This window comes from Mustela lutreola, chromosome 2, assembly GCF_030435805.1.
Source record: "Mustela lutreola isolate mMusLut2 chromosome 2, mMusLut2.pri, whole genome shotgun sequence".
NCBI classification, from domain to species: domain Eukaryota; kingdom Metazoa; phylum Chordata; class Mammalia; order Carnivora; family Mustelidae; genus Mustela; species Mustela lutreola.
Window position 1 is genome coordinate 154,546,603 of NC_081291.1, and position 25,928 is coordinate 154,572,530.

Here is a 25,928-nt window from a genome sequence, read left to right on the forward strand (position 1 = left end):
CTGTAAGAGACCTCTTTCAATATTTACCTAATCGTGTGATATACATAGAAATGGAAAGCTAAAATTAACAAAACACCATGCCTGAGTAACTGTTGAGCTTAATTTTTAATTACACCTTACAAGGTCAACTTTCTTAGGAAAGTATTTTTTCCTCCAACTATATGCTTCTGGTTCTGAAGAGCTGCAATATGATATAGTAGGAAGAATATTTAAGTCAATCATGTGTTAACACAACTCTGTGTTAAAACTTAAGATTCTTTTAGTGTGAAAGGCCTCCCTCCTTTTCTTTGTATTTTGTTAAGAAAAAAAAAAGTCATTTATCCTGTAGAATTGCCCATGTTCCAGATTTTGTTGATTGCACACCAATGGTATCTTTTAACACATTTCCTTGTGTCAAGTATTTCCATTAACAGATTTAGGGGCTTGATCAGATTTTTTTTTCCTTTTCTTGTGGTGCTGTATACTTTTGAGTCATAGTATAAGGCTTATCATTACAATTAACCAAGGAGTTCAGGTCTCCTCACCTTGATCTATCCAAAGTTCCTTATCAGCTTTTCAATTATTGGTTTCAGTAGCAATTGATGACTACTGCCTAGCTTTCATTTCATTAGTATTTATGAAATGGTGATATTTTAACACTCCTTCTGCATTTCCTAACTGAATAATTCTACATATTTTATAAATTCTTCCACTCAATTATTTGATTGCCCTGGGGTAATAAGGCAGGATGAATGCTTCTTTGTCTCCAAGTTACCAGTTTCCAGAATAATTCCCTCATATCTTTCCAAAACTGATGAAATTGGTTTGTCTGTGTGCTATTAACATTTTGAACACATAATTTACATTTTTACAATATTTTGGTCCATTTTAGTTATCCTTATTGACCATCAAATTAACTCCATGTATATAATAGCTAGCAGTTTAGAATGCCTGCAGCTGGATATTGAACTTTTAAGAAAAGACAATGGTATCTGAGAGCTTTTCTGCTTTGGTGATACTGAGGTACTACTGTTAATTTTTAGACTTGATATGGTACTGTGATTTTGCTGAGAAATATGTATCTCTGAATCAAATAACATCTCTCAAATTTGCTCAATATAACCTGGGGTCAAGCAGATTAGGACATAGATGAAATAAGTTTGGCCACATGTTGCTAACTTTTGAAGTTAGTAAAATCATAGTTAACTATTATTTACTATATTATTCTTTTGTATACATTTGAAAAATTCCCTATTTTTTTAAAACTTCCATATCAGCAGTAAGTTATCACTTTAGAAAAAAGTTTACTACAGAAAAACAAAAGAAAACACACAAACTTTAAGTCTAGCACACAACCCACCAGATAGTTTCTGAAAACAGTATCAAAATACATGCAAGAGGAAAAAAAAAAAAACTTATTGACACAACCTCACTTTCCATTAAAAAAAATTTTAGATATCTGAAGTTAAGAGAGTCTGAAAAGTGTGGTTCTTAAAGTATTCTTTATTAAGATCATTAAAAGTTGTAGAAACAACTTTATATTATAAAGGCACAGGGAGACAGTTCTGATAAAATATTCAAATTAAACAGTAACTTACAGTACAAAAGACAATTTTAATGCACATACAAACCCCAAATGTCTGATTCAAAAATATTTTACTGTGTCTATTAATGGGCAATGATTAAAAATATAAATTGCTGCTGTATAATAAATATCTGATAGTGAACATCTTGATAGCAAAGTGAACAAAATATTTATTGCTTTTCACATACATATTTTTCCCTGTAATTTAAAATTCCTAATTCTTTTACTATCTTCTCAACTTTTTCCAAAGATAAAAGAAATTCCACATAATCTCATGGGGGAAATGGTAGTTGTAACAACTACCTCCAGTAGCAGTCACTGCTGGCAGTGTTTTCTCACTTCCTGTTCTACAATCACAATTGCTTTTCCAAAGTAAGATAAATGTTTGCCAACCCACATAAAGACAACCCTCTGTGACTGGCATTCTAAAGTTTGTAATGAACACTTATCAAATATAAAAGGTGCTCTGTTTTGAAAATGTGTATTTTATTTGAAGTTCTAAGCAGTGAACGTTTGACATAATTTTACCTGCTCCCCTCAAAAGTTTTCTGAAGTTGTAAAAAGTCAGCTTTGTGAAACTTCTAGCACTTAAATGTTTGAGGGCTAGTTGATATCTGTAAGGTACGGATGTATAAAAATTAACATAATGCAATCTATTTTATAATGGAGAGAACTTACCCTTCTCCCAGTTTTTTATACTGGGGTTAACATTATTGATTTCATCATGCTTTTTTGTAGCAACCCAGTTATAGATGGTACAAGTAGAATTTCTATCACAAGAGTAAAATAACATGAATGCACCATCCTAACTCAATGCTATCTCAACTTAAGAAATACCTACATTAAAGTATTTGATAATCATTGTAAAGTTACTTAACCATGTCACCTTTAGACAGTGTGTAGCAGCTAGTAATGTGCCTGGCACAGAGCTGATGCTCAATAAATAGTTGCTGAATGAATGAAAAGAAAAAGAAAAACCTGGCTTTGGTGTGCATATTTTAATCAATTTCTGATTTAGAATAAGGTCCACCTAGAAAGAAATAATTACGCACTACACCAAACTTTGCTGTAAGCTAAAGCGACCAAAAAAAAAAGTATCACCTATGTTAGTGATAGTTAATTTATATATTCTAACTTTTAAAAATAGCCCACAAATTTCACATGTTTGTTAATTTTTATCCACATACTTAAATTTGGGGTAATGAATACCAAGTTGGGCAGACTGGCTAAACTATGCTTTTCGATAAAAGTAACTAGTCCATCGATAAATAAAAAGTTATGATGCCCAATTAAACTCATGATGACTATAACATGTTAATTTCTGCAAAACTACCAATGACTATAAGGTAGGATATCTTGAAGTCACATATGCCTGAAGCAGCTTACCTCTTTGCAACATAGAGAATAACCAGTTAGATCTGAATTTAATAATGACAGAGTTCTAGTACTGCAAGTGTGATAATAAGAACTTTAAAAATCTAACCATGACACCAGATCTAACATTTCTTTGGCATATGCATTACTATCTTGGACTAGTTAGCATTTAAAAATACTGTGTTGTTGTTTCTTTTTTCTTCAATCAACATTAACAAAAGGTGTAGATTGCTTGTATACTCTTCTTAAAGCCTTTAAAAGGACAAGATGACATTTTGCAACATATGCCAAACTTTGTGTTTAGTGTACACTTGTAATTATAGGCATAGAGGGACGTAACTGTTAAATAACCTTGAATGATTTCATGCAATGGTGAAACCACAGAAAGTGGAAAGAAAAGTATTTACATAATAAAATATTCAGCTCTCTGAAAATACAGTAAACCTGGGAATCTTGCCCTAATAGTAAATGTGTACCGCATAGCACTGAACAGAAACTAGTTGAACTTTAAATAAACACATAGAATAACCTGAATGTGTAAAGTTTAATAAAAAAAAAAACATAAAAATGAGGGAAAAAAAAAAAAACACCTCTATATCAGAAGGAAAAAGTGGCCTATAAAACAGGCCAATCTAACTTAACATTCAAAGTAAATGCAAGAGATTCACAAAATCATGATAGTAATGCAAATTAAGTCAAATACCAAGTACCCTTTGATACACAAGCCAATGCAACTATCAGACTCATTTCCAATAGCTTCACAATATTCATCAATCCACTCAGGCATTCAGGGGAGCGAAGCAGTCAATGATGATAGCTTAAGTCTCCAAAGTCTAAGAACAAACTTATTTGCAGAAGCGTCACGAGATTTTTGAAGTAATGTCTCATTTTGATGTTAACATAAGATATATCAGTGCAAGTTTATCATCTTCTGAATGTATTACTTCCAAATTTCATTTTTCCAGATAGTTTTTGGTGGTTTAGTTTTAGCCAGTGCTATTTAAACGGAGAAAAGAAAAAATTCGCCATAGACTACCTCGCATTGTTACTTAATTGTGCTAGGTATTCACGCAGTTCTTTTGCAGCCTGGAATCTTCCATAGCGCTTCTTTGGGTTGGCACACTCGTCCAGCAAGGCCTCTAGTCGGCCGTCTTTGGCAATTTCACTTGGTGGGTCATGAAGAAGTCCTCCAGAAGTGCCACGCCAGGTGGCATGTCTGGATAAGAGGTTCTGACAAACAGCATAGTAATTGTGGTCCACAGTTGCACGAGCACAAAGAATTTCTTTTGAAAATGATAAGCAAGCCTCCTTATCACAGTCATCAAATTTGCTTTCATACCATACATCCCAATTTTCAGGTTTATCTGTAAAAGGGGGAAAAGCAGAAAGAGAAAAATACATTTTAAAAAAGCTCTCATTCCTTCCCAAAATATAAAATTTACTAATCAACACAGTAGTATTTGTTCCTAAAATTATATAATTTTAAACACTGAAATTTATTAATTTATATATAAACATTCAGTGGGAGTTCACCAAGGCCAGGCCTAAAGGTCCTAGAGGATGGAAACTTTCCATCACAAAGAGAAAGTGCCATACAGAAGACTCAATGCTACAAGAGTACAGAGGAAGCAGTACTTTTGCCTGGGGCTATAGAAAGCTGCATAGAAACATATGTTTTAGGTCTTAAATAATAAGCAAGTGTGCAAAGAAATGTGGGAAAACAGTATGCTAGGCCCAGTATAAAATGTGCAAAGGCATGGATTTAAGGGCTTGTTCCAGCTAATTCAGGGGACAATAAGATCACGGAGGCTGAAGTGTGAGAAAGCTACCTGGGCAGAAGGTACAAATGAGGCCAGAGAAATAGCTTGGAACTTGTGTGGTCATGAAGACGACTTCTTTTATAGAAAGATAACTGGCACTGAAGACTGGAGTGACTAAGATGAGGATAGTAACTAATGGTCCAGAAAAAAAAAAAAAAAAAAAGCCAAATTGCAGAAACACAGGAGTTTAATTTTGAGGAAAGTTTGAGGTTCTAATTGGATGACAAGGTAGATATTATTTACATAATATTATTAACATTTTATATATAGAGTAAATATAAAGTAATTACCAGGCATTCGGGTGAGCATATCACATGCAACTAGAAACAGACTTGAAACTTAGGGCTTTAAAGTCACAGCTACAGTACACGTATTTAAAACACATCAATATACAAGTGCTTGATGGAGCCAAGAAAAGAGCTGAATTATATTGGAAAGCATGTTGAAAGCAAAGGAAAGATGTGAAGACAAGATGGAACCTTGGAACTTAAGGGGTTAGCAGAGGAGAGGCTAGTGAAAAAGCTCATTCATTCAGCAAATAATAATTTGAATGCCTACTCTATGACAATAAAGGGTATATACTAGGTAAAAAAAATAATTAATAAGATGATTCCTGCCCTCACTGGCTTACTATCAAGTACATGAAATAGATATTAAATAAATAAACATTATCATAAGTAGTGGAAAATGCTACAAAGAAAACACATTTTTAACAGTAGAAAGGTTTCTGAAATAAACAGCTTTCCCTTCCATCAGTTACAGTGGTCAAGTGTAACTTTTAAGCTAAGGTTCAAAGGACAGGTACCTAGATGAATATGGAAGACAGATGAGGCACTTTAGGTAGAGCATATGGAAAAGCCCAGAAGCAAAAAAGTTCATTTAGAAAACCAAAAGGCCATTGTAGCTGAAGTATCAAGGGAAGTAGACAGAGGGATATTAAAATTCAAGCATTTTAGGCCCTGATTAAGAACGCTTTCTTTCTTTTCCTTCCTTCATTCCTTTCTTCCTTCCTTTTTCTTCCTTTATTCCTTTCTTTTTTCCTTTCCTTTCCTTAGGCCCTGATTAAGAAGGTCTTCCTTCCTCCTCTTTTTCCTCCTTTCTTTTCTTTTCTTTCTCTTTAATGTTTATTTTGTACATAAAGAACATAACTTACTCTACTTCTGCTTGAAATTCACATTCAAATGTTATAAAATTTTTTAAAAATTGGTTCACCTTAAGCTCTTGCTTTTAAATTGAAGTATAATTAACATACAACATTATATTAGTTTCATATATACAACATATTGATTGACAATTCTATACATTATTCAATGCTCACCACGATATGTGGTCACCAACTGTCACCATACATTCTTGACTATACTCCTCATGCTATACTTTTCATCTTTCCGATTTATTTAATAACTGTAAGTTTGTATCTCTTAATCTTGTATCTATCTTGCATCTATCTTTATCTATTTTGCCCATCTCCCCTCTGGCAACCATCAATTTGTTCTCTGTATTTAAGAGACTTTGTTTTTTCTTTTCTTTTCTTCTTCTTTTTTTTTAAAATATGTTCCAAATAAGTGAAATCATGGTATTTACCTTTCTCTTCCTGACTTACTTCATTTGGCATAATGCCTTCTAGGTCCATCCATGTTGTTGCAAATGGCAAGATCTCATCCTTTTTTATGGCTAAACTTCCACTGTGTATATGTACATAAATATATACACATCACTTCCTCTTTTGTGCTTTCACCTTGAGTTGCTTCCATGTCTTGGCTATTGTAAATAATGCTAGAGCAAACATAGGGGTTCATATATCTTTTCAAATTAATGTTTTTGTTTTCTTTGAATAAATACCCAATAGTGGAATTACTGGATCATGTGGTATTTCTATTTTTAATTTTTTGAGGAACCTCCACACTATTTTCCACAGTGGCTGCACCAATTTACATTTCCACCAATAGTGCATGATGGTTCCCTTTTCTCCACATCTTTGGAAATGTTTGTTACTTAGCTTTTTGATACCAGCCATTCTGACTAGTGTGAAGTATTCTCTCACTCTGGTTTTGATCTGCATTTCCCTGATGACTAGTGATGTTAAACATCTTTTCATGTGCCTGTTGGCCAGCTGTATGTGTTCTTTCGATAAATGTTTCTTCAGTTCTCTGCTCATTTTTAGTAAGATTGCTTGTTTTTGTGGTATTGATAGTACGTAAACATGAATTTGAGTTTTACTTAAAGAACAATGGGAATTCATCAAAAACTTTAAGCAAGCTAAATGGTAAGATCAGATTTATGTTTTAAGAAAGAAACTATGTGAATAGAAGGAAATCAAAGGACTCAAGAATTTCAGGAAGTTGTTACTAATCAGTCACTTCATAAGTTTTGCAATTAGGTGGTTGCTAATGGTAATGCAGAAATCTGTCAGGTTCTAATGGGTAGAGGAATGAATGGAGGCTGAGGGAGTAGAAAGAGGCGGAGTAAGCAATACTTTTAACAACTGAAAAGCATGGGGAAAAAAGAAAAAGTCTTAGACATATTTATTTATGGGGACGGAAGTGAAACTGGATTAAACTGAATTTTAAGAAGGGAGTGGGAAGTTGAAGATAAATGTAATAAGTTCTCAGAGAAGGATCTACTCTGTCTGAAATAGAGGAATAAATGTGTATTGTTTTTACTAGTTTAGGTAATAAAGAAAAGGACACTTAGGGAGTTGTCACAGCAAAACCTCAGTTTCCCTGTGAAGGAGAAAATAAAGATCATTTACTATAAAGAGTTCAGCAAAGAATGTCAATAAATACAGCATTTTGAAAAGTAGATATTTAAACAACCCTACCATGAGACATTTGAAAAGAACTGGTCACGGCTAAGGTATTACTGGGGCAACGCTCACTGTACGAATATACTTGTGTGGTTGTAGTCATCCAAGATTAGGAATTAGTTGGTATAAAAAACTGTGACATGTATTCCAAGAATGTCTACATAAAAAACTGTCAGAAATTATTTTTACAAACACTGAAATGAAAATTTTAAAAGTTTAGGCAAATTGCATAACTCTGTGAGTATACTAAAAACTACTGATCTACACATTAAAAAAGAAAAGGATAGGGTCTCTTCCCTGGAAGGAGCTACGTGGTGAGTCGAGAAATAATTAAGAAGGTAGTTTGGGTGAGTATGGAATCAGAAGGTACTGGGAAAAACCAAGGATCAATATAAGATCATGCAAAACCTAAGTGTGAACCTAATAAATTGCTGTTACTGTCACTGCATTCCCCAGGTGCCACACATTTTTGGTCTGGGCTCATAAAAAGATGCTCATATGACAAGAACAAAGGGGATTAATAATATAAGACCCTTATCATAGAACAACCCCCTTTCAGTTTCTTTTATTAAGTTATAGAGTTATAGACTTTGTCTCTGACACTTTAAAATTCCTGTAGCATTTAATTTTCAGAATACTTCAGACAATCTATCCACTTTGGCCATGACAAGCTCACAAATATATAAAGAGTAAAGTTTTGGGTAAGATGTAATAATGTCAAATCAAAATTAGGGATTTGCAGTGTTAGAAATCATCTAAATGGTTAAAAGAAAAAGAAAATCACCATGGGGACCCCACAGAACAATGGAACACAGAACATCACTGTGTTAAGTGATCCCACAGAAAAATAAGACCTCCTTGAGAGCATAACAGTTTCTCTGATAGTCTGTAACTACATAAAAACTTAATTCTGCATTACACTCCTAAACTACAGAATGTAGCAGACTGTTAAGAAAAAGACATGCATACATATACACACATACACACACACAGAGTAGATCTGTGTCCATTTGATCCAAAGGATATTTTACTAGTAGAAACTGATTAAGAGTACAATAATATAATAAACTGGTTCTGTTTACTGATACTGGTCAAATTAAAAAAAAAAAAGGGGCAAGGCTTTCATCTAAGAAAGAAATTAAAGGTTTGTGTCATATAAATGTAAACTTTGACATAAAAAATGTGTAGAAGAAGCAAATTTAAGTTATATACTTACTTTGTCTAATTAACCTTTTGTCAGCAACCAAAACATTTTCAGCATCCACAATGATTACCTTCCCATCTCTAGGACCAACTGCAAAATTGTCGAAGCTGACGTCCAGGAGGTAGAGTGCAAATTCAAAGTCATTGTTTGTAAGCTGCTCTGCTATTTCCATTAATTGCCATGCAAGGTCAACTCGTTTCTCCCATGGTGCATTAAAGTAACTCCACAGTTCTTCTCCAACATAATTTACAGCCACCATTCTTCCACAAGCTCCAAGATATTTTGCAAATGGCCAACCTTCATCAGATGGAAAACTCTACAAAAGAATTATCCTAATATTACAAGAGATTGTGATGAAGATATCCTAAGTCTACCCCTCAGATCCTCTCAGCAGAGATTATTACTAGGCATGCGCTTGGATTTCTTGTTATATTCAGGAGCTGAAGAGAGATAATTTGATTTCTAATTCATATCATTACTATGGACCTGAAAAAAATTTAAATACATAACTTTACACTATAAAGCTAAAATAGAAAGTCCTGTTTATCTTAAATTTCAGAACCAAACTGATCAACAAAACATAAGGCAACTTCCTTATTACCAAACCTGTAAGTATTTACAATTTCTTTTTGACTTGGTGTAAGTACAGTCAACCATCCTTTCTTTTGAGTGAACAGCACTGCAGGCCTATTAGCCAGCAAGTATTTACCAGGCACCACTCACTGCGCTGTGCTGGCAATTAGGAGTGAACTAAATGAAGAGTCTCTAAAATAAAAATTTTAGAAGAGAAGACAGATACTAAGCAAATAACTTTGAATCTAAATGTTAGTTACCAGGAAGTGGTATGAGTCTTGAGAGCATTTAATAGAGACCTTACCTAGTCCACAAACAGGTGGGGGTACAATTTAGAGAGGAATTTACAGAAGTGTTTTTTTTTTTTTTTTTTAAAGATTTATTTATTTGTTTGACAGACACAGTGAGAGAGGGAACACAAGCAGGGGGGACTCCATCCCAGGACACTGGGATCATGACCTGAGTGGAAGGCAGATGCCCAACGACTGAGCCACCCGGGCGCCCCTACATTAGTATTTCTTAACCTATAACTAAAGGTTAGTAAAGCACAATCTGATGTCCTTTTGATACAACCTGCAAGTTGTACCTTTGGTCCCAAGACAGTCTTGCTTCCCTTTCTACTGTCACTGTATTTCTGTTCACCTTTAGCTCAACTTCAAAATTATTTATTCTCCTAATCAGGCTTTATCTAAGATACTTTCCAGTGCTAAAACACCCACCTGGCAAAATGAGCATTGTGGTGCAAAAGGATGGGAAGTAATGTTTTAAACAACTTCTGGGAAGATAATATGACTAGAGGAAGTACAGAGGAAGCCTGGCATCTTTCCTTAAAATGGGGGAAAAAAAATCACAAGATGATATTTATATAAACACTGTAGGGGAAACAGAACAAAACAGTGCATAATATAAATACAGATTACTTCTATTGTTAAAAATTGAACAATCTACACACTATTTTTTTTTTTTTTGAAGACTTTATTTGAATGAGAGAGCGAAAGCAACAGAGGGAGAGGCAGAAGCAGACTTGCCACTGAGTGGAGAGCCCAATGCAGGACTCCATCCCAGAACCCTGGGATCATGACCTGAGCTAAAGGCAGAAGCCTAATCTGACTGAGCCACCCAGGCGCCCCAATCTACATACATTTAAAGAGCTAAAGGCTCTTCTTCCTGGACCACTTATGAAAATAAGTAACATTAAGTTTGCCCTGAACTTTCATAAAATTGAAAAATTCAGTAATATCCTTAATATTAACATGTTTATCAACTTTAAAACAAAATGTTCTTAGAACTAAACTTGATCCATAATCATCTATTTTCATTTGTGCTTCAACTATAACTATTAAAGCACAGTAACTGTATTTGTTTCTTTGTATATATAATTTCTTTTAAATTTTAATATCTGCAGTTTTGTGATAAAACACTAATTAAATAAATTAAAATTTAGATATGATAGTAAGAATCTTTAGTAAATGAATTGATTCAATTTTAATTCAAAGGCAACATCTGATTCTTTAGCAAGAAGGAAGAGGGAAGCCCATTTTTCATCTTATACCTAAGAATTTTTTAGGTACTAGGTACCTTAAAAAGTACTGGGTACTGGGAAAGTGAGACTGCTCATGTCCAATGTGAGCTGCAAAAATCTGTTTGCTAACCATCTTGTTTTCTACTTTTTCTTTCAAGTGTAAAATACCTCAAACCTTGAAAATTTACAAATAATTACAAAAGAGTTAAGTGTTTCCCAGAAGTATTTATGTACAATGTCCATGACATTAAAAGAAAAAAAGGGGAAAGAACTAAAAATTGTAATATAAGAGATTATATAGTTTTGTCCCACAAAAAGTGAAACAAAAAAATTCCTCCATACATTATTGGTATATTATTCACATGTCATACCGTAGAACAGATACAAACATATCTTTGTGAAAATAAAATGGTCTTTGACAACAGGAGAAAAGGGAACCTTGCCAATATCTGCACATGTACAAATGCCTCCTTGTTTTTGGAGCCTTTCCAACTGGCAAATGACAGTCAAATATACACTTCATTACCCAAGTCCCTCATAGAAGAAGATAAAATATATGAACAAATGTCAGACTGAACAATTTTACATTCATACAGTGGTTTCTGACAATGTTAGCTGAAATACTGTTATGCCTCATTTTAAGAAGAGCACTAAAATTCTTTCATATAGCTTGCTACCTAATCTTTTGGAAGAACTTTAACAAATGAATCCACACCACTAACTCAGATGACAAGAATTTTTCAGGGTATAATCAAAATAGTCAGATTTTATTAATGAGAAGAGAATTCTATTGAAAACACTATAGGACAAAGAAAATGCTCAAAGGAAGCCAAAACATAATTTTTATTTAAAACAATTCTGGCTTAGAACCAAATTACAATGGTCAAGCAGAGTGTAACAGACAAAACTTTTAAGAGGTTACAGCCTGGATTTGTTAAGTAATCACACAATGAGAAACACAATTTCTTACTTTCTGATTATTAAACTCAACAGAGCAAAAAAACCCCCCAAAACAAAAACAAAAACAAAACCCATGGCAGCTAGAATAAGAAGTTTATTGCTGAGATTCATAGTCCAATGATTTGTTAAGAGCTTTACACCAGGTTGAATGTACATCAAAGTGTAATAGCTAAAGTTTTAAAACTAAATTATTAGCTTAAAATTATACAAAAGGTACAAAACATTTATAAAATTATGTATTCCCTTTCCAGGACTGTACTTAAAAAAAAAAAAAAAAATGGTGAGCACCCAAAGAAAACTTCTCTAATCCTACCAATGTAAAAATTAAAAATGGAAATTTAGGTATCAAGATAAACACGGATAACTGATAAGATTTAAAAAATATATTATATGCCTTCAGTTAATTTACAAAATAAAAGTATTTTGAATATGAAACCCAAGATAATTCACTATGTCTCTTTCTCTCTTTCCTTTTGTAACAGAAAACTGCAAGCTACCTCTTGGATACCATAAAACTCCAATAATACTAATAATAATATTACAGGCATTCACAGTATCTTAAAGTCAGTTTCAGAAATAAGTAAACAAAATCACCAAGGTCACCTTCCATTTTAAGAGAAAACGAAGTTGACATAAAATGTACACACTCGATATTAAAGATTAGAAAATTTAGGTATTTTATATTCTTTATGGTAATGTAACATTTTATAAAATTCATATATTTAAAAGACAATAAAATATACAAGTAAATAGTGGACTTGAAATCACTCTGTATCTCATGAACTGTGACTGTGCCAAACTGAAACCTCTTAGAGCTTTCAGTCTTTTCCTCTGTAAAACTGGACTATTTGTACCACCATATATATTCATTAAGACAATCCAAGAACCAAAGGAAAAAATAGAAAATGTACTTTGCAGATATAGTACTTTAAAAAGAATTTTTTATACTACTTTATAAAGAACTGCTTACCAAAACATTTTATGCTTCCTATTTAAACCCATTAAAAAAGAAGTCCAGATATTCAAGAGTTACACTTATTTTCATATCACTTACTGAAAGTCATCCACAAATAATGAATATATTCCAAAAATAGTCAAGAACCACCAAATTAGAAAAGCATCATCACTATCCTCTAATAGTTCCTAATTTACAGTGAAATATATAAATTAGCTACCAAGGTTTAAGAAGGCTTAATACTATGAAAAATGTATAGGGCATCCATAAGCACTAAAAATAAAAGAAATTAAAACTTGGTAACTTGTACATACATAAACTCAGCATTGTAATTTATTTTCATTTATAATAGTTAGCACCACAAAATAAATTCTAAAAGCTTAAGTATTCTATCATCTATTTACTGATCAAAACCAACCATCATAATAGTTTACGTGATTTATAATGGGGATGTGAAATCTAAGAATTCTAGAGTTGGAAGTCCGTGAGTTATAAACCTAGCGCAATCTTACTATCACAGTTTAAGTGATCTGCCTAAAGTCACACAGATAGAGGTAAAGTTAGGCTAGTACAACCCCTCAATCCAATATCTTCCTGTTTCAAAAGTTTCTAAATTTTGGAAAGGTAACAGTGCATATATTGCATTCTCCTATTATGGAGAACCTGGGACACATTATGCTGTGAAAATAATGTAAGCTAATTAAGTACCAAATAGGATAAAGCACATAACTCTCATGTTTTCATATATTTTTTGATTTGATAAACCCTATTTACTATAGGTTTTTAAATTTGGAATTGCAGATAAGAGATTGTAGGTTAACCCACATTTCACTGACTACTACTAAAGTAGTAGTTAGAAAGTGAGAGAGTCACTATGGAATGAAGAGAATACGAATTTTATATTAAAAAGTTCTAGATCTAGCGTAACAACATCATGAAATACTAAGTAAACAGCTGTAAATAAAACACTCCCTATTCTCAGGAAGCATTTTCAACCTGAGTTGGGAGAATGATTATTAAATATACAAAAATCATAAATTACATAATTTGTTACAAATTATGAAGTAGAGTATGCTGAGAAAGAGAAGTAGGGACATATTTCAGATTGTGTGGTAAAGGTCAGCCTCTCTAAGGAAGTGCTACTTAGGCTGAGATAAAAAAGATGGGTGTAATATTAGACAGACTGGGGAGGGGGCGTAAAAATGTTCCAGGCCACAGAAGTCAGAAACAGTTTTCTCAGTACTGAAGAAAAGGCCAAAAGCAGCTTTACAAAAATGAATGAGGAGGAAATGGCTTGAGGTAACAGAGTCTGTAAAGAGAAGCAGGGACCAAATCATGCTGGGACTTACAGAATAAAACAAAAACAAAGTCCTCAACATGGCCTAAATGCTCTGGAAAAGCAAAACAAAACAAACAAACAAAACAAACAAAAAACCCAAAACAATTAAAAAAAAAACAAAGCCTTAACATTCAGAAACATTGTACATACTGGAATTAACAAATATCTTGTAATACATAATGTTATTCTTTAAAAAGAACCACAAGCTTTTATAATACCTCAATATCCTTTGATCACTAACCACTGTCTTACCAGATTAATAAGGTCATTTTATTATATTATGTCAGAACACAGTTTTTTAAAAAGACATACAATGTATGAGTAAAACTGACAGATTCAAGTAAGGTCAACTCTAGAACTTGTGATTTACTCTTTTGTTTTTCCTCCTTACATGACCAACAGTAGGGTTTGTATATTACGTTTAAAAGACTGGGGCACCTGATAGGCACAACAGAGTGTTGTGTCCCAACTCTTGGTTTTGGCTCAGGTGGAGATCCCAAGATTGTGAGATGGAGCCCTGTGTTGGGCTTCATGCACAGAGTCTGCTTAGGACTCTCTCTCTGCTTCCCTACTCCATGCTCACTTCTGCCCTTTTGCATGCTTCTCTCTCTCTCTCTCTCAAATAAATAAGTCTTAAAAACAATAAAAGATCAGGTGCCTGGGTGGCTCAGTTGGTTAAGCGACTGCTTTTAGCTCAGGTCACGATCCCAGAGTCCTGGGACAGAGTCCCCCATTGGACTCCTTGCTCAGCAGGGAGTCAGCTTCTCCCTCTGACCCTCTCCCCTCTCATGTGCTCGCTCTCTCAAATAAATAAATAAAATCTTTTTTTAAAAAAGATCATATACTTCGTTTAATGCAAGAAATATTTTACAGTCATTTACTAACAATATTCCATTAATTTATTAATAATCAAAACACACAATTTAAAATCTGGTTATAGGTTTTCTAAAGAACTGGCATTTCTGAACACACAGGAATTTAAACTTGAGAATACTTATCAAAAGTTAATGTTATCAAAAGACAAGAAAATGCTTAAAAGTTCAATTTAACTTTAAAATTATTTTTAAAAGCACAAATGTGAACAAAATCCCATTGTAGTAACGCATGTTATAACAGCTGTTCACAGAGATTAGTCAACTGTACTGGTGACAGACTAATGTGTTCACAGTTTTGTGAACTGTCTGGAGGGGGGATATAGTAAAATTACTGGGATGATTTAATGGTTACCTAATTTTTGCTAAAATTTCTCTAAGACTTTAGCTTCTTAATGTATACTGCTAAATAGTGGCCAAAATCCATTGTAAATACTGTAGAATCTTAATAATCTCAAGATTTCTAAGTTGCAGGTTATGTTCCATTTATTTCATTAAATAATTTCCTGAATGCCATTTTCCACCCACCTAGAATTCCAAATATGTTAAGCAATTCCTTGAAAATAGCAAGGTTATGCTATTTCACTGAATATGTCCAACAGCTGTTTCTAAAATTGGAAACTAATGTCAAGATGCAACAACAAAAAATCTACATAAGTTTGATAGAAAACAATAATCTTTTAGAATAAATAGTTTAAGCAATGCACTCCCCTCCCCCATCACTTGGCTACAAGTTTTAAATATGCATAAATTTACCTATCTCAAATGATGCTTTCTTACCTATAGTTACATCTGCAAGTGTGATCCACATTTCTAAGTTGAAATACAAATCTAAAACACCATACTCATACACTCATACTTATTTTCTTCCAATAATGTTGGAAGAAAAATTGAAATAAAATTTCAAATAAAGAAAAAGGATATAATAAGCTTCTTCAGGACCCAATAACCCAAAAACACTACTTCGCTTTCTTCAGTCAAGACTTTATTTCTTTAAGGTCTGACAAGTAGAATAGTAAGTACGAACTTACTCCCCTGGTTCCTTTAATAAAACATAAACTGAATTAACATCACCCTTTTGAAAAAGACCAAACTATCCTCTAGTAGCACACTGTATGTGTTAAACCCGAGGCCTAGTTTTAAATTTGTATTCCTGTTGTTGCCTTAAATTCACTACAGACAAACAAAAACTTTTGGTCCCCCTACCCCAAAGCCATTCCTTCTCTGGGCTTGCACATTATGATAAGGAATTATTTAGTAGTGTCTCAGACTAAAACCCCAGGATATATCCTTTATTTTTCCCTTTCCATCATACCTTTACCCATCAGCAAGTCTTGTCAACTATTTTTCCAAAATATACTGGTTCTGTCCATTTTTTATAATGTTCATCGCAACCATCTTAATCCAAACCACCATTCTCTCCCACAGTCTTGTGCAAAAGCTTTTCAGATTTCTCTCTTACCCCTTACAATGCTTCTCCCAAATCAAGCCCTACTGAAAACACCTCCATTGTTTCAAACTGCCCTGAAATTAAAAAAAAAAAAAAAAAAAAAAAAAAAATCCTAAAACTCATTATGCATGGTTACAAAGCTATACAGGATATGACCCTTGTCTACCTCTATGATCTTCTATTCTACCAGGCTTCCCTACTCCCATGCTCCCTTGCTCCTCTGGATTTGCCTTATTTCTTGTCCAAAAACACTGTGCCCTCTGATCCTTGCACCACTAGCTATATCTCCCATCATTTATACTTCGGCTGAAATGGGACTCTTCCTGACCACCGAAATTAGAGTATTCTATCCCCAAACCAAGTCTCCATCACAGGAGTCTGCTGTATTATTTTTATAGTATGTAAAATCTGAAATTACCTTGTTTTTTGTTTGCTGTCCTCACCTAGTGTCTGACAACACAAAGTCTGCACAAACTACCCTGGCCTGCCATCTTCACAGTATCCTACAGGTACACAGATCAGTTCCTGGAACTACTGAGCAATGTCACACAATTCTTGCCAGAACTTTTCACTTCATAGTTAAAACTCCAAATGTGCACTGGAAAGTCAAAATATGAAGGAGACCCTGAAGCATCACACCTACCTCAGATGATCTAGCTTTTAAGACTGATTCTCAGCCTAGGAAATTAGACCAGAATTAACCCTTTAAAAAAAATTATCACTTGTTACTGTACTAATTACAATTATTGAACTATAATAACTTAGAAAAAATTAAAATATTGATTAATATTGCCTACAATATTCTTTCTATTCAAAGTACTTCATATGGGACAAATCCTTAACCCTTTTAATTATCTATTTGAAGGTTTGTTATAGAAAGAATAAAATGTGTGTGTGTGTATTTATTTATTTAAGGTTTTATTTATTTATTTGACAAAGAGACACAGTGAGAAAGGGAACATAAGCAGGGGCAGTGGGAGATGGAGAAGCAGGCTTCCTGCTGAGCAGTGAGCCTGATGAGGGGCTCAATCCCAGGACCCTGGGATCAGGATCCGAGCCAAAGGTGGACACTTAACGACTGAGCCATCTGGGTGCCCCAAAATGTATATATTTCTAAGATAGATGTCAACTTAATGTACTGAACAACTTTTCAAGTACAACTAAAAATGAAATAAATTAATTTGCAAAGTTAAAAAAACAAAGACATTTTGTGTATATTATTGGAATGTCTCCTTTACTCTTTAAAACAATCTTGTTATAGGTAACTATTATAATTCCTATTTTGTTAAGAAACTAAGGCTCTAAAACATTAAGTGACCATTCAACAACTTTTGAGTTAGTACAGAATACTATCTCGATACTACCCCACCACTCTACCTGCCTCCCCTAACCTCATCCATGGGCAAAATCCTATTTATCCTTTAGAACTCAATTCGCATGAAATCTTCCTTGGTATCCACACCTATAAAGATACACTCATGTCTCTCCCTAAATGAGTCATCTGACAGAATGCAGGTATATATATTTTTTAATAGGGCTTATTATACTATACTGGTTGCAACTCTTCATTTATATACCCACCTCTTATACAGTACACTATTTATCTATCTCTCTAGACAGATCCTTTGACTCCAATTGCCTTATAACAGACCATTTACCAAATAAATAAAGTCCAGTTCTTCTGATTCTAAATCCAGAGCTATAGGTTCAAAGAGCTTCCAGGTTATTTCAGATAACTTTCTATCAAGAATCTATTTTAATAAAGACATACAAATTGGATAAAGGTTAGATACATAATTAAAAACCTTTCAAGGTCTATGACCAGGATGAATAACTATCCACATCTTACTAATAATTTACAGTTATTTACTAAAGTTAGTTGTATGTGTAGGGAAAATGCAGGGCCTATATTCTAAGGTCATATTAGTTCAATATATGCATAATGAATAAAAAGTGAAGACAGGAAAAAATGTCAGCCATTCTGTGAAGTTTACTGCAATACAGGAAGTAGGCCAGAAACTATAAACCAGAAAAACAGAAAATAAAAACCAGTTGATGATCCTGAGAAAATGATTATCCAAGTCTAGAAAGCAAATCCCCCAAAAGTAAGCTTTCTATTCCCTACCAACATGTGTGAGGAGATGATCTACGTGGTGGAAATATGAAGGAAAATTGCTTGTAGATTAGACAAAGTACAAAAGGGACTTCAGAATTAATAATGGTGAGAAGATATGAATAAATCCAGAAAATAGGCCAGTGGGGCAAAATTATTTTGCTCCACTGATCTGGAAGTGGTGCTATCCCAAGGGTGATTGCCTGTTTCTACAGTCTTTCCAAAATAAGAGTCTCTGGATGAGAGGTACACATAATTATAGCATTATTTTTGTTTTTTTCATGAAGCATTTTCAAGTGTCAATAAAACCTCTGATTAAAGAAAAACACTAAAACCTCTAGATTTAAGGCTACAAATTAGATTTTAAAAAAAGGTGCTCTACTTAGAACTACCTACTCAGAACCATCTTTGAAAATCTGGGAATGCAGTTACCACAGTAGCATCCAGTGGGAGAGAAGTAGGTGGCTCCCTAAGCTGTTGTTTGCAAAGACACTCCTGAGATAAAGTCTGGAACATTCTTTCAAAATGCTACTGCCCCACAAGATACTTGGCCACATGGAGCTCCATGTTTTTTTCCTTTAAAGGAAATCTCTGGTTTTTCGTTTTGTTTTAATCTGATTCAGTGTGTAAAAGTCTGGGAGGAAGGGAAGCTTGAAAACACGGTTATCTATCCTGGCCTCCTTCCCATACCTTCTAGCAGGGACCAAGTACCAAATCCCCCAATCCCCTTTTCGAAGTCTAAACCCACCACTTAAAACTCAAACTCAGAAGTAGAAAAAAATAATTTCTCAAATCAAGGGTTTGAGACTAAGGATTTGGGGGCTAAAAAGGAAAGGACCTAATACAACAGTCTTATTTTATAAATAAGTAAGTCCCATTAAGAGTTCATCATCTTGTCCAAAGTAAGACAGCTAAATGGCCATAATCTTTTGTATACTTCAAAAACCATATCTTGGGCAGTGCACCTTAAAAATATTTTCTCCTTTGGGAAGTATTTTTAAGGACAAAACAACATTCACTCAACATTTTCTGTAAAAAATTCATCATGTAATATAGAGATGGACTAAATCAATGTAACCAAAGGTATGGCTCATATTCTGAATCATAACTATTTTTAAGATGATCCATATAAGCTTCAAAACAGCTGATTAACTAGCTGATGGTTAAAGTTACTTTTACCTTATTTAATGTCTAACATTGAGTGCTTCCTTAACAGGGATTTGGCACTATATAATTTGGTTTGCATGTACTATGTCATTTATAAAAATTGAAATAAAAGCTAAAATCTATAGCATAAATGACAGTTACATGCTGATAAATCAAGGTATTCCTATTAAAACCATGATTCAGAAAATTTAAGATAAAGTTCTATAAATGTAATGAAACAAATCCCAATTCCTCCATCTTAAACAAGTAAGAGCTTTGTTTCTATAAATAAGACCATCGTCATTATCTCTAGGTCATCAAGTCAGAGATAGTTTGGGCTTCAGCAAACTCAGACAGTATTTTTCTCTAACACACACACAACTTTTATAAATTCGAGAACAGGTAACTACAATATTGGCAGAAAATTTACCAATAACCTTGACATCTTGTCAAAACACTTCAATTCCTTGATTTTCCAGTATTCCAAGAATGCTATACACAATAAAAAATCAACAAAGTCCCTCTCTCCAATTTTCTTCACAGGATTATTGGTATACTTATAATTAAAACATAACTTCTTGGTGAAGTAAAACTGTGAAGAAAAAAAGTATCAGTGTAGGAAAAAAGGTTCTAGCATTATCTTGCTTGATGTTTATAAAATTTTTTTTAGAAGATGATAATTCTATGGCCAAACAACTTTTCTTTGAACTAGATAAGCTGCTGTAAGCTAGCAAAACTAATATTATAAGAGTTGTACTTTCATACCATTTCATAATGGCTAAGACCATATTAAAATCTACATAGCCTTACATAGATAAGGTATGTGTATAATAGATCTTACAGACACTTAGTATCTTCCATGTCTTCTTTCAAGGCATAATAGAAAATTCAATTGCTTATTGTTTCTTGAAATCAGAAGAGGCAAATTTAACAGGCAAAATTTATATACATTTTCAGTTCTTTCTTTAGTATCCATCAAGAGATTTTTAAGTATTTATTTTGGAAGCATGTTTACCACACTGGAACTTTTGTTGAGAATACTTTGATGAAGTCAGTACAAAAGACTTTTTTCCCCCCCAAAGTAGTTAATTTTTGGACAATCAATATAAGAAAAATCCAATTTGTCACCAACTGTCCAAAAATTCAATAAGTAGCTCCCTCTCCTGGAAACAAAAAAATGCTGCGTTCCTCTTTGAGCTGTAAAACACAGGCTTGATCTTTAAGCGTATTTTTTAAGGTACGTGAACAAAAATGCACAAACAGGCAAATATAAGTGAGGTTTTCTATCATTATTAATACAGCATAGTACCTTAAATAGCTATTAGTTTTACAGAAACCCATATAAATATTAAACTTGAACTCATTTATCTAGTTAGCAGAAGTAACAAACATGGTGATTTGACTTTGTAACAATCTGCACCTTATCACAGAATTTCAAGATTCCTTTAACTTTAGTGGTTTTACGCCACCATCAAACCTCAAGTGCATTGATCATACTTAACTCACTAATATTTCCCCATAGATGAAGAGGTTCTATAAACAAAGTACCAGCTCTGTGAAAATTTATTTAAAAATAAGTCTTACTCAACTTGCTTGTTCATCATGTAAAAAATTAAACATACCAATATGACTGACTGGTATTAAAGACCCCACTTACTAGTTATAGAAAGGGGTTGCCTAAATTTCAAATGCAATATACAAAAGCCAAAATTAACCAGGTTAACATATATTTCCTCACATATTAAAAACAAACTCTTATCCTATAACCCATCTATCACCCACTCAGAGTAATGGTGTCACTAAGTTTAAATAACAAGGATATAACTAATTTTTTTAAGTTGTTTATCACTAAAGATGAAAACAGAAAGAGGAAGTTTGAGGGAAGAGTTAATCAGAAAAGGAGATATGAGCTCACTTGCCTATCTCGACTACAAAGTAAATTGAAAATGTGAAAACAATTTCAAACTTCAAAAATTTAACATAAAAGCTTCCCAAATAAGGCAAATTTTCCTTAGTGCAAATCAAATGCCAAGACAGCTTTATAAAGGACTGGATTTTTAATCTTAAAATATTAGTCCTATTGTTTCTAATATACCAATACTCATAATCACCTGATAAAAATCTTTCAATTGGTACCCACTATTACAAGTGCAGAAAATGTGTACTACTACTCAGATAGCTCCTTACCAAATTTTTGGGTCCCAGAGAATTTGACAGGTTATCTGCAAATACACTGCTAAAGCCTTCTACAGGGACCAACCTTTCTAATATAAACATCTACTTCTCAAAGATAAAAGACAGTTTAAATGGAAAAAAAAAGTTTCCAGTCAAATGTATATCACAAATATGGACTTAAGCTTTATAGACTGGCTAGTTTTATTGAAACCACTTAATAAAATAATTTCTTAGAAGGAAGTTTAACCAGTTTTACACACCATTCACTGTTAAAGAGAGCAGTATTTAATATACAATCTGTACTTTAAATGTAACCCCTTAGGTACAACCAATAATAGTTTAAGATTTACTAAGACCCTACACTAAAGTTTTGAGGCAAAGTATTTATTTTGTGTTAAAATTATCTGGCTGAACTAATGAAACAAAGCTGGTTTCTCTTAGCTAAGTTGGGCAGCGAACAACTTGAGAAAAGAAAGCAATATAAATGAATACCGTACATTCCTATTCATGCACTTCAGATTAAAAAAAAAACAACCAAGAATTCTGTACAACCACACCCCCCACTAGTAACATTCTCAGGAGCACAGAAAAAGCATGAAATATACCAAAGTTAGTTATTAATTTTAAGTGATTCCCCCCGCCTTGTATTTGATAAACAGCAAAGCTGGTATGGGAGAGGAGCAAGGTAACTTTCCTGCAGTTACAGGAAGGGTCACCACCCCACAGCTGTAACCACTACCCAAGGACAACACACTAAAGCCGGGTGGGAATGTGCAGAAACTCAGTAACTACTCCAAAGGTCAACAGTGTTTTGGGTTTTCCTTTTTTTTTTTTTTTTTTTTTTTGCTGTCATCACTAAAAAGACGCCAACCTACTCCCCGAAAAGGTGTGTTTGTTTTCAAAATAAAGTCAGGAGAGAGCCAATAAGGAGAAGAATCTCCTTCCCCTATTTCTCACCCTGGCTGAACATTTCATCTTCTTCCTGCAGCCAAATTACTAGATGAATACAGCAGGTCACAGAATCAGGATGAAAATGTCCGTGTTGGCCTCAAATCCTTCCAGCCCCAAGTCCAACGGTGCCTTACTTTTTCCTCTTCCTAATCCCACTCAAAGCGCGGCTCAATGGATTATGCTGACCACAGCCTCAATTCCCCAGCTCGTCCCCAAATTAACTGTCCCAATGACCCGTCAGAAAACTTAGCTAAAGGATAAAACTAAGACTTTGGGGCCGAAGTTAGGCCGGGCACGAAGAGTACCAAAGGGGACAGCGAATGCAGTATAGAAACACTTGAAAAGAATTAAACATCCAAGGGCTCGTGAACAGACCGCACTGTGGAAGTGCAAACCCCGGTGGATAAAAGAAGAAAGGCAGGGAGAAGAACCCAAGGAAACTCACTGGAGAGACATTTTAGGAACGTACAGACGCGCTCCCTCTGCTGTTAAAGGACCCGCAGTCGAATCCGAGATGCGCCCGCGTCTAGCTGCCAAGAACGGACTCTCCTCGCTCCGGGTCGCCCTCCCCGATCCGACACAGCGCCCAAAGGTCCCCCCGTGCCGCCCCCTTCCCACGCCCGCAGGCTGGCCCAGCCGGGTCGGTCCAAACCCAGCAACGAGCGCCGGCTGAGCCACTTCTCCGACTGCGGTTACCCCACGCGGCCCTTCCCGGTAGGACCCCACCCCCCACCCCCTTCCTGGGCTCCGCGCCTACCTGTAGCACCAGCGGCTCGGGGTTGAAGGCCAGGGTCAGCAGCAGTTGCATGCGCTCCGAGTCCTTGAGATTGCGCAGCAGGAAGCTGCCCGAGTCCTTGGTCTCGGCGTAGCGGCGCACCAGGCGATCGAGCAGGCGCTGCGAGGGGCAGTGCACCAGGTCCGACCAGCCCTCCACCGCCTCGGGCGTGAGCAGCCGCACGTCGCCGTTGAGGCGCGCGAACTCGGTGCGGGGCATGGCCTGGAGCAGGTCGCAGCGAGGTCGGCCGGTGGCCCGTTTGCAGATGCTCTGGTCGAGCTGCGCCAGCTCGCGCTGCGAGCCGAGGCGCTTGAGCACCACTCGGCGGCGGCCGCCCTCGCGGGGCTCGCCGTACTGCGCGAAGTAGACGTTCTTCACGTTGAGGAAGTCCAGCAGGCGCAAGCGGCCCCACGCCTCGAACACCACCTGTCCGTTGAGGAAGCGGCGGCACCAGCTCGTGCCGAAGCACGCCGGGCACTTATTGAGCTGCAGGAAGCGCCGGTCGGCCAGTTCGTTGCGCTGCCAGGAGGCGAGCAGCGACGGCGAGTGCAGCACCATCAGCACCAACAGGCTGCCCAGCGCCGCCAGCTTCAGCGAGCGGGACAGGCGGCCCAGCTTCGGGGGCACCAGGCGCCACATCCCGCCCGCCGCCCGTCCACACGCACCCGGAGGGCGAGGGCACCCGTGGGCGCCCCCGCCGCGCCGAAACCTGGAGAGAGACCGGCAGGGGTCCCCGGGCGAGAGAAGGAGCGAGGTCGTGGGCTGGGGCGGGAGGCGGAGTAGGTGTGTAAGAGAGAAAGACGGGGAGCGGGAAGGAGCCGACCAAAGCAGGCTGCGACTTCTCCCAGTCACTAGTCTTCACAACTCTCGAGCTCCCTCCTCCGAGCTCCCCGCCCTCCGACTCCGGCGGCGCCTGCTGCACGCCAACCAAGTTATAGAGGAGCGGGAGGGAGGGGGGAAGCGCGGGGACCCGACGGCCGCGCGTCCGCGCGCGCGCACGCGCACTGCTCGCAGGGGGCGCGAGAGCTGCGGCGGCGACCGCCTGTGGGGCGAGCGGGGTCTCTGAGGAGAGAGAAAGAGGGACTCACGGAAGGGGAAGAGAAGCTGGAATAGCTCACACCGAAAAGTAGCAACAGTGTAGGAAGGTGGGAAGGATGAGGTGCCCGCGCGTCCCTGACGCCTCACGCCCCGATTCGTACGCGCTGGCTCTCCAGAGAGAGGGAGCGGGGGCCAGGGGGCGGGGCTCGCGGGGCGGAGCGAGCGCGTCGCGCGCCGCCCGGAAAGCGTAAGCGCGAGCCCGCGGGGGTGGCTTTCGGGGCCGGCTTGGCGGGGGCGGAGCTCGAGCTCTTCGGGGAGGGATAAGCTGGCGAGATGTGGTAGCGAAACGACTTTCAGTTAACAGTAAATCTTTTATGATTGTTGAGTTTTACTGGGGCCTCTCTTTTGCTATCATGGAAACGCTCCTGTAAGCGGGAGTAAAAAATGAATTGCGGAATTACCAGTCCTCCACCCACAACTGCTCTCGCCTGGGAAGGAGGGGGGTGGGGCAACGTGCTCCACGCCTCTCACCCGGGTGGGGCGCGCGCCTGGGGGCGGGGCGAGGCGGGGCACGCCCGGCGGGAGTTCGCGTCTCCCTCGGCTCGCGCGCCTCTAGGCCAGGGGCGGGTCTGCGGTGAAAACGTGGGAAAGGCGTGAGTTGTCGGCGGGCGGGGTGGGCGCCGCGTCTTTGGCGTCTGTTATTATCTGTGGAGGCATCTTAAATTTCCTGAGCGGGTACGAAAAAGCGAAGCTAAATGAAAAGTGTCATGAAGAGAGAACCGACGCGGCCTGGTGTAGCCGGGAGTTCTGTCCTAGCTGCGGCGAGCGGGGATGAGCAGTTGGCGGGGTTGCCCTGCTCCCGCTGTTTTCACGGCGCGGCCCTGAAGCCGTTTGCTGCACTTTGGAGAAGTGAATTTTCCGGCGCGGTCGGTGAGGCGCGGGCTGGTGTTTCCAGCCCCCGCCCCCCACAACTCCGCCCCGCGGCGGTCGCAGGGCTGGAGCCTGCTGCCCCGCGGGCCTCGACGCGTTGCTGTGGCGGTAACCATGGGGACCCTGGGCTGTCTGGCGCTCCACACAGGCACGTTGGCTCAGATTCACGCCACGACTGCAAAAATAACTCGGAAATGCTGAACTATAGCGCCTTGTTTTGGTTTGAGTTTTAGGGGACCCGGACTCTAGCAGTAGCTGAGAACATATAATCCTTTTTAGTCTGAGCGCTGAGTTAAAATGAGGGGTGTTGGTGGTTCTGAGAAGAAGGTGGTTCCTGATATGGTCTTAAAAGCCAGAGCCC

General features: G+C 37.1%; 1 protein-coding gene across 1 annotated transcript; it reads right to left on the reverse strand.

Annotated features, from left to right (window-relative positions):
* Window positions 1-1,462: 1,462 nt before the first annotated feature.
* DIPK2A (divergent protein kinase domain 2A) lies at window positions 1,463-24,515 on the reverse strand. Its single transcript, XM_059163847.1, has 3 exons — window positions 23,582-24,515; window positions 8,781-9,084; window positions 1,463-4,302 (listed from the first exon to the last, which is right to left on the reverse strand). Exons 1-3 carry the CDS (start codon window positions 24,236-24,238, stop codon window positions 3,971-3,973), a joined length of 1,293 nt encoding a protein of 430 aa, XP_059019830.1. The 5' UTR covers window positions 24,239-24,515; the 3' UTR covers window positions 1,463-3,970.
* Window positions 24,516-25,928: the final 1,413 nt, after the last annotated feature.

Bases quoted from the DNA above. Each gene is read 5' to 3' on its own strand.
- DIPK2A (XM_059163847.1), bottom strand. From the start codon at position 24,238: ATGTGGCGCCTGGTGCCCCCGAAGCTGGGCCGCCTGTCCCGCTCGCTG. The intron at 9,085-23,581 runs GTAGGCGCGGAG...ATTCTTTTGTAG, and splicing joins CCGAGCCGCTGGTGCTACAG to AGTTTTCCATCTGATGAAGG. The intron at 4,303-8,780 runs GTAAGTATATAA...CCCCTTTTACAG, and splicing joins CAAAAGGTTAATTAGACAAA to ATAAACCTGAAAATTGGGAT.